The sequence below is a fragment of the Camelina sativa genome, chromosome 2 (genome assembly GCF_000633955.1).
Source record: "Camelina sativa cultivar DH55 chromosome 2, Cs, whole genome shotgun sequence".
Classification (NCBI taxonomy): Eukaryota; Viridiplantae; Streptophyta; class Magnoliopsida; order Brassicales; family Brassicaceae; genus Camelina; species Camelina sativa.
Genome location: NC_025686.1, coordinates 9,547,858 through 9,557,174, shown reverse-complemented (window position 1 = coordinate 9,557,174; position 9,317 = coordinate 9,547,858). Strand labels below are relative to the sequence as shown.

The 9,317-nt window shown below is 33.7% G+C and overlaps 2 protein-coding genes across 3 annotated transcripts; both read left to right on the top strand.

The window, feature by feature from the left end:
• On the top strand, window positions 1,451-3,028 carry LOC104720866 (protein DMR6-LIKE OXYGENASE 2-like). Its single transcript, XM_010438768.2, has 3 exons — window positions 1,451-1,766; window positions 1,896-2,465; window positions 2,556-3,028. The coding sequence occupies exons 1-3, from the start codon at window positions 1,539-1,541 to the stop codon at window positions 2,811-2,813; spliced, it is 1,056 nt and encodes a 351-aa protein (XP_010437070.1). The 5' UTR covers window positions 1,451-1,538; the 3' UTR covers window positions 2,814-3,028.
• On the top strand, window positions 6,465-8,667 carry LOC104720858. Of its 2 annotated transcripts, none has more exons than XM_010438759.1 (4): window positions 6,465-6,863; window positions 6,965-7,212; window positions 7,516-7,931; window positions 8,167-8,667. In XM_010438759.1, exons 1-4 carry the CDS (start codon window positions 6,465-6,467, stop codon window positions 8,565-8,567), a joined length of 1,464 nt encoding a protein of 487 aa, XP_010437061.1. In that variant the 3' UTR covers window positions 8,568-8,667. The 2 variants fall into 2 exon arrangements, with proteins under 2 accessions (XP_010437061.1, XP_010437060.1); XM_010438758.1 differs by having other exon boundaries at window positions 7,516-8,039.

Genomic DNA, 9,317 nt, shown 5'->3' with positions numbered 1-9,317 from the left:
CATCGATACCAACTCTGAACAATTGTTTTTGAAAATTTAACAGTCTATTCTTCTAACTCCAAATGAATAAAAGATTGGATCCTCCGTTGACCCTTGCCCCCAAGTAGTATTGTCTAGTAGTTTCCATAATAGCACCACTAACCAAGACCTGTGGTAGGATTTGAATATTTCCACGAACCGTCAGTCCGACGTCTCAATGTATGTGATGGGTTATCCAAGGGTTCCATAGTTTCAGATGTCTCATCTAATATTGATTGAGAATTGTTCACTTAAAACATGATTTAAAATAGGGTGCAAATTAGAATCTCTTGAAAACATTCTTAATTTTATTTTTCTATATAAATTATAAAATCGAGAAAAATAATGTTTCTTCGAATATTCTTAACATCATTATTTTTCCTCGATTTTATACTGTTAAGAATGTTTTCTCATTTTGAAGATTACTAATCTTCAAAATAAAAAATCTACATTCGAATATACCGAAGTTAAGAAAAACTGCTAGTATTATTAGAATAAGACAATTCCATATTTGCCTTGAATGTGAACACGGTAAAAGAACATGATTGATTGCTTTTCTACAATTCTACTAACACACATCTTTAGAAAATAGTGTTACATTCGTATTATATTGTGCGATGAGATAAGCATGAAGTAAATGGTAGATTAACATGCAGTATTAATTATTTTTTAAATGGCACAAAAAAAATGAAGAGAAAGAGAAATACAAAATAGGGTGTTATAAACAATTTATAAACAATTTTGAACATGCAGTTAGTTAGATTCTAATTTATAAACAATTTTGAAGACTTCAACAAAATCATAAAAAATAAATAAGATTTTTAAGGATTTCTAGAAAGTATCTTATAGTTTTGTTGATTAGTTTTTTTTAAATTTTGTAAAATGCTGAAAACAATATCTGTATTTTTGTGATAATTTTCATGATTTTATTTTTTTGAATAAAGTGTATAAAATCATGAACCAATAACACAATAATTGAATTTATGAACAATTCTATATTTTTTAATTGAATAATATAAAACTTTTAATGATTTTATAAAATTTTTGAATCCAATAATCCAAATATGTTAAGATTTTAAATGACTTTTTATAAATCACAAACTAATAACACTAAATTTTAGAAGAGTTTAACAAAATCTTGGTCTAATAATAATAACAAATTTTATATAATATTTAAAGTGTTTAAAACTTTATTTAAATCTCAAAGCAATAATAACCTTATTAAAATTATAAATAGCAAATGAAGAAAGAAAAAGAGAGTTGTCAAAAAAAAAAAAAAAAAAAAAAAAAAANAAAAACAAGATAAACTTTACGATTTCTATATTAATTCATTTTATTATTTATTTTGTCATCAGTTTCTTACTTAAAAGGTAAGAGGAAGTCTCAAAATCAAATTCATATTTGCCATGTGGAAAACATCGTGCGGTGTGCATGTCCTTATATAACACATCTATAAAGTGATAACATATCTCTCTATAGTTCTCTTTCTCTATCCCCTCGCTTTAGATTTCACACCAATCATGGCAGCTTCTGCAACAACAAAGCTCCTCGTATCCGACATCGCTTCCGTCGTTGATCACGTCCCTTCAAACTACGTCCGACCAATCTCTGACCGTCCAAACATGTCCAACGTTGCAACTTCCGGCGATTCTATCCCTTTAATCGATCTCAAAGACCTCCATGGTCCCAATCGAGCCAACATTATCAATCAGTTTGCTTATGCATGCTCCTCTTATGGCTTCTTCCAGGCAAGTCCCTATTCACTTTTAATCTCCTTACCAATTTACTCTGTTGTATAAACTATACACTTTAGTTATCAACTAGATTTAATTTACTCTATCTTTTTGTAACTATTTTATTTGTATTGCATGTTCCAGATCAAGAACCATGGAGTACCAGAAGAAACAATCAAGAAAATGATGAATGTTGCGAGAGAGTTTTTCAGGCAGCCAGAGAGCGAAAGAGTAAAGCATTACTCAGCAGATACCAAAAAGACAACGAGACTCTCCACAAGTTTCAACGTTTGCACAGAGAAAGTCTCTAACTGGAGAGACTTCCTTCGACTCCATTGCTACCCTATCGAAGATTTCATCAACGAATGGCCCTCAACTCCAATATCTTTCAGAGAAGTCACAGCTGAATACGCCACAAGCGTTAGAGCCTTGGTTCTGACACTTCTTGAAGCAATCTCAGAGAGTCTAGGCCTCGTGAAAGACCGTGTAAGCAATACATTAGGCAAACATGGTCAACACATGGCCATAAATTACTACCCGCCGTGTCCGGAACCCGAGCTAACGTACGGGCTTCCAGGACATAAAGATGCAAACTTGATCACTGTTCTTCTTCAAGACGAAGTCCCTGGTTTACAGGTGTATAAAGATGGTAAATGGGTCGCTGTTCATCCTGTTCCCAACACTTTTATAGTCAACCTTGGTGACCAGATGCAGGTAATATTAGGCGTACAAATTTGAAAGTTCCTCTGTTTTGTTTAATTTACTCTCTTTGTGCTAACTTAATGTGCTTGTTTCTCCTTTTAGGTGATAAGCAATGACAAATACAAGAGTGTTCTCCATAGAGCAGTTGTGAACAGCGACAAGGAGAGGATATCGATACCAACATTCTATTGTCCATCTGAAGACGCTGTGATTAGTCCTGCCCAAGAGCTGATCAGTGAGGAAGAAGACTCTCCTGCTATCTACAGAAGCTTTACATATGCCGAGTATTTTGAAAAGTTTTGGGAGACAGGATTTGCAACTGAGAGCTGTATTGACTCGTTCAAAACCTCCACCATCTAAGATACTGTACTTGAGAATCAATCATCAGTCATGTTTAGGCCGTGCTTTAGTTCTTGATGGGAAAGTCAAAAACCCATTTTGTGTTGCCATTTCAGAATAAGTAGTTTTCTTTAGTTAACAAATGTACTTGAGAAATAAAACAAACTGCTCTTGCAACATGTTGAACTCATTTTGTTTTGTATGTACGTTTACATATTGTAGAAGACATTCAAGAAGGAGCGGCAGTAGAATGACACATAGATCATGTTTATTATCAAGCAAAATATTTACATGTTATATGGTCACTCAAAACTAAAAGAACCATAATCTATAAAAGATCAAACTTATTTGCAGTAAGCTATGCCACATGGTCAGTGGTACCAATACGGAACCATTTGCGCAAGCCATGACACATTTCAAAGCAACTCATTTGGTCAAGGAGGTTTTCCGCTAATATCGCAATTAAGCAACTACCGCAACATTTTAAACGTGCATTTCCGGATTAGTAATAGGGACTAAAACCTGGTTGTATCATTATTCATTAGTCAGCCAACAACACCCATTAATTTTGTGCTGAAGAGGACATATTATGTTACAGTCTCTATCTCATTGATATTTACTATGATAAACTTCCGGTCAACCATCACAAGTCCTCGTTAGTATAAAACGCCGCCTTAACTCCGGGCCTACTGCAAATAAGACATATGCCCGAACTTTAAGGTACTCAAAGAAAACATCATCCCTAACCATGCAGCCAATTCGCTGTGCACAGCATGCGGGATCACTTGGTAGCTTCTCATCAACTTTTTGACAGCTGTTAAAAAATTAAGTTTGAGCAGAGTAGTAGCTTCTCACTTGGTACTTTCACATTCATATCTAGATCTCTCCCTACCTGGCTTCTCAAACTATACTTGGTTAACTTTTGGATATCAAGAACTCCGCATGTTATAAATTCTAATAGATATGGGTGTGACGAATTATTTAATCTGTCTGTACTAACAGTAATGTGAGACAAATTATTATAACTATGTAAATTAACAAGAGAAATTGTTAGTAATACACTTTTGTATAGATACATTTTTTCAAAAGTACAATATATATGTATTTTTAATAATACATATCATTAGATTTAAATCCGCGGAACAAGTTATTTATGACTACAAATTTTACGTTTTAAGTTATATTTTTTTCTGTTATTTTTGTTTTTTTGTTTTTTTAGTGTTCAAGATTGTATAACTGTATTTTAATTGTTAATTTTATGATTTAATCCAAGACATACCTCGGAACAATTTGAATTTTAACATAATATTAATTTAATCAATTTAATTATACATGTCTATTACTCTAATATTGATAGTGATAATAAAATAATAAAATAATATTTTATTTGTGTAACACCGAGTTAATAATATTTGAAAATTTGTTAGAAATGCTCTTGAGATACTTTTTTTTTCAAAAATACTTTTTTTTTGGCTATTCTCATTTTTGCTTTCCCTGATATTTTAAATTTTTAAAAATTTAAAAATTTTAAAATAAAGAACTGGAGTAAATCAAATAAATAATATAAATTTGAATACCTCTGATAAATCGAGCTCCATGGTCATTCGTATTTGAAATTATTTTGGTTTTTTTTATAAAATGACTGTTCACCATTGTCTTATTTTTCCTGGGACATTGTATATATATTTTTTATTCATCGATTGAGTATTTTTTTTTTTAATCTTGTACACAGGAGGGTTGCTCCACTAATAATGCTCTTAGCGTTGTATATATAATTTATATAATTAATTAATATGTGAGTAATTTAGGAGGATTGCTTCACTAACGATGTTCTTAGCGTTTCTAAAATGCTATAATACAGTTGCAAATATTTGAATATTATCTTTCATAGCACTTGTAAAATTCGAGCTATCTTATTCTGCTATCAATGCCAACTTTTTTTTGTAGTGTTTAGGATTCACACAAGGTGTGTGGCGTCGCCTCATTAGATACAATTGTATGATGCAACTTTTCTAATTAATGAATTCTCGAGTTGGTCTCGGAGATGTAGGATATCCGAACCCATTATGTCTTATCATACTTTAACATATAGATCTAGTCACATATAAGTCTTATACAGATGGTTCTCAATGGCAGACAATCTTTTGATCGGCCTTGTCCCAAATTTCGAGGAATTTTTTCACATTTGACTGAAGAACTTTGCTAATAACCTGGATTTGTGTGGTAAGCCTCTAGATTTTTGCGTTGATCGGGAAGAAAAAAAGAAGAAGAAATGATCTCGCTAGGGAAGATGGGTGCAGAAATTGGTGCGGCTTTACTTGCACATGGGCATTCTTCGGCTGGTTCTTCTTCAGTAGTAGTAAGGAGAAACAAGGAAATATAAAACGCTGAAACCGGATTTTACCATATTGGGGATTGAAACAAACGTAAATGTTAATTTTTGCACACTTAATACAACACGCAATTGAAAAGAGTATATGTAGTATTAATGCATGGTTATACAATAGGACGGATGAATCCCTTACTCAACAAATGCTCTAGCTGCTTCTTCAGCTCTGCCATCTCTGCTGGAGCCATTCTGTAAGGAGCCTTGGATAATGGTATTGTCCCCGGTTCCAGTTCAATGGTAAAAGGATCCGACCGAGATGGTGGTAATCCCTGCAAAGACTGAAACACATCCTCAAACTCCTCCACTACCGGAATACCGCTAACCGTAGACTTCCCCACTGACTCTGGCATAGATATAGTAACCAAATAAGCCTCACGGCCCTTCTCGATCATCTTCCCAGCCTGAATGGCTGAGATTACGAGACTCCCCGAAGTCGGTCTAATACCCTAAAAAACCAACTTCCTTCCTGGACGCTCAAACTCTACTCTACCCTGATGGCAATCCAAATGCACCATATGCCGATGCAACCAATTTATCCCGAGAATAACATCATACAACTCCACTGGACTGATAAGCAAATCCGCTGGCCAGGACTCTCTTGCGATCTGAATATCAAATCGCACCTGACCTAAAGATATTTGACAAAACTATGATTTGTGACATGCATCTGATATATATCAATCTGAATCTAGTTTTCCCCATACACAAAATAATTACAGCATTATGTTAAAGTTGTATTTACCTTCGTTTCTTTTTTTTCTTTCTGATATAACAGAACAAAAGAAAATTTTAAAATTATAAGATTGAAAGATAAGATGTATATTGTTTTCTTGTTATAAGAAATTAGTATTATGTTAAAGTTGTTTTTACCTTCGTTTCTTTTTTCTTTTTGTTATAACAGAACAAAGAAAATTTTAAAATTATAAGATTGAAAGATAAGATATACTGTTTTCTTGTTATATGAAATTAGTTTACAAACAAATATTTACTGTTACAATAATGTAATATATTGTTTTTGACTTGTTATAAAGTTTTTTTTTAAATTCTCGAGAAATAAATACCTTAGATTGGTATTATCTGTTGATTTTTTTTTTTTCTTACCGTTAATACTATTAGTTTTTTTTTTCTTTCAATTATGTCTTTAGTTGGAAAAAAAAACCTCTAACCATAAACACATATAATCTGCCAAAAACCAGAAACAAAACTAACTGCTTTGCAATATAAATTACGAATCAAATTGAAGTTTAAAACAATCAAAATAAAAACCAAAGAACAGACAAGAAATGGCGAGATCCTTGTATATTTGTTTATTCTTCTTATTCATTTCTTCGACATCAAAGCTAATCACAAGCTATCCTCTCTCAACAAAGTCTCGATGGATCGTGGATGAGAAAGGGCAAAGGGTGAAGCTAGCTTGCGTGAACTGGCCGGCTCATCTCCAGCCCACGGTAGCTGAAGGGCTAAGCAAACAACCATTAGACTCCATCTCCAAAAAGATTGTCTCAATGGGATTTAACTGCGTTCGGCTCACTTGGCCTCTTGATTTGATGACTAACGACACATTGGCCCTTAAGGTTACTGTTAAACAGTCTTTCGAAAGCTTGAAGTTATTTGAAGACGTTCTTGGGATTCAAACTCACAATCCCAAAATCCTTAATCTCCCCCTTCTAAACGCATTCCAGGTAAATATAGTGTTAAAGTAGATGGACTATATCTAACCTGAACCAATTTGAATCAATAACAAATAATAATATAATATGCTATGATTGTTTTCTGTCATCAGGAAGTGGTATCGAACTTAGGACAAAATGGAGTGATGGTGATACTAGATAACCACTTGACAACCCCAGGCTGGTGCTGTGGTGAGAATGACCTCGACGCCTTCTTCGGCTACCCTAACTTTGATCCCAAAGTCTGGGCCAATGGCTTGAGCAAGATGGCTACTCTGTTCAAAAGTGCCACTAATGTCGTTGGTGTGAGCCTGAGGAACGAGCCACGTGGCGCTAGAGATTACCCTGACCTCTGGTTCAGGTACATATTTCAGAAAATTTCACCAAACTTTGTTCCACTGAGAAAATTATATATTTTTGAATCACAATTTTAAAATGAGAAAATTATATATTTTTGAATCACAACTTAAATTTATTTTTTAAAACTGTACCTATCAAACTATACACAAGCTGATCAGCTATAATTTTACATAAATATGTTTGGATTCATGATGTTATACAATACATTTCAAATTTTCACTATTTGCTATTGTTTCTATAACATTGTTCGTGTATGTTTACGTGGTAACTAATTGCATGCATGCGTTTTAATGGTAACGTGAAGGCATATGCCAGAAGGAGCAGAAGCAGTGCACGCCGCAAACCCTAAATTACTAGTCATCCTCTCGGGCATCGACTTTGACACAAACCTCTCATTCCTCCGTGACCGTTTCTTCAACGTAAGCTTCACCGACAAACTCGTATTCGAACTCCACTGGTACAGCTTCTCTGACGGCAGAGACTCGTGGAGAAAACACAACTCTAACGATTTCTGCGCCAAAATCATCACAAAGGTTACACGCAACGGAGGATTCTTAGTTGGGAGAGGCTTTCCTTTGATGTTGACTGAGTTTGGGACTGAGGAGAGTGGCCGTGACATCAGCGGAAACCGGTATATGAATTGTTTGGTGGCTTGGGCGGCTCAGAATGATTTGGATTGGGCGGTTTGGGCGTTAACCGGAGATTATTACTTGAGAACCGGTAAAACGGATATGGTTGAGACTTTTGGTATCTTGGATGCGAATTGGAAAGACGTGAGAAACGCTACTTACTTGCAGCAACTATCTGGAATCCAATATCCCTTTAAAGGTAAGAAAAAGCTATATAAAAAATGAATAGCTTCGCAAAGTTAGCTCAAAACTCAAATTTTGGTTTTTTTCTTTTCGAAATAAAGAATCCTAGTTTTTTTCCCATATAAATACTTATGTATACACAGGACCTGGATTGCAATCAAAGAACGCTATCTTCCATCCATTGTCTGGACTCTGCGTCACCCATAATCCCTCAGACAAATTACCAACACTGCGATTAGGACCATGCCCTAAAGCCGACACATCGACCTTCAACCCCAACGAAGGCATTCTTTGGATCAATAAAATGTGCGTCGAAGCTCCCAATGTAGCTGGACAAAAGGTGAAGCTTGGAGTTGGCACTAAGTGTTCTAAGTTGGGACAAATCGCAGCTACCAAGATGCATTTGGCGTTCAAGACAAGTAATGGTTTGTTGCTATGTCTTGACGTGGACGAACGTGACAACAGCGTCGTCGCTAACCCTTGCAAGTGTTTGACCAAGGATGCTTCGTGTGATCCAGCTAGCCAATGGTTCAAAGTTCTTTAAATCCTGTAGTTTCTATGTTTTAATTTTTCTTGAGATAACGTATTTGTAATCATCAAAACTACGATTTATGATTATGATTGTTCAACCTTATTATTACTTATCCTTGGAAATAAAAACTTATGATTCCCTTGAAAATAAAAACCACAATCTATTTGAATAAATAAAATCACTAGCTAGTGTCAAATTTTAACCGAATGAAAAAAGTTTTAGTGACAAGAAAATATATTTTTACAAAGCTAATTTAGTTTACTGGTTTATCCTACATATTCTAAATACAAAAGGTGTATTCTAAAATTTGTATATCATATTTTATCCATCTAAAACGACAATAAAAATAACATATTTTTGACATTATATGGATCTTCAAGTCTTTTTCATCATTTCCTAAGAATTTATCTTCACTTTCTTTGAAATTTTTACTAAATCAATTGCAAATAGTAGTTTATGAAAAATTGTCATTTGTTAATAGAATGCATAGATAGACAAATTTTTGAATATTTATTTATTTATTTTCAATTCCCCTTAACGAATATTAAAATATTTCAATCTATAGAAAGTCAGATTATTCAAAACTTGAAAAACAAGTACAATACTAGGTTTCTTTGTTAAATAATTGTGATTTTCATTTTTTGTTTTCTTTTGTTTTTTTTTTTTTTTTTAAATTTGAAAAGTTGATGACATAGTAAAGACGTTGACGCAGTAGCGGTAAAGGGTTTTCTTTTTTTCAATTTTTTAACTAATATTGAAATA

Bases quoted from the DNA above. Each gene is read 5' to 3' on its own strand.
- LOC104720866 (XM_010438768.2), top strand. From the start codon at position 1,539: ATGGCAGCTTCTGCAACAACAAAGCTCCTCGTATCCGACATCGCTTCC. The intron at 1,767-1,895 runs GCAAGTCCCTAT...TGCATGTTCCAG, and splicing joins CCTCTTATGGCTTCTTCCAG to ATCAAGAACCATGGAGTACC. The intron at 2,466-2,555 runs GTAATATTAGGC...TTCTCCTTTTAG, and splicing joins ACCTTGGTGACCAGATGCAG to GTGATAAGCAATGACAAATA.
- LOC104720858 (XM_010438758.1), top strand. From the start codon at position 6,465: ATGGCGAGATCCTTGTATATTTGTTTATTCTTCTTATTCATTTCTTCG. The intron at 7,213-7,515 runs GTACATATTTCA...GGTAACGTGAAG, and splicing joins TACCCTGACCTCTGGTTCAG to GCATATGCCAGAAGGAGCAG. The intron at 8,040-8,166 runs GTAAGAAAAAGC...ATGTATACACAG, and splicing joins AATCCAATATCCCTTTAAAG to GACCTGGATTGCAATCAAAG.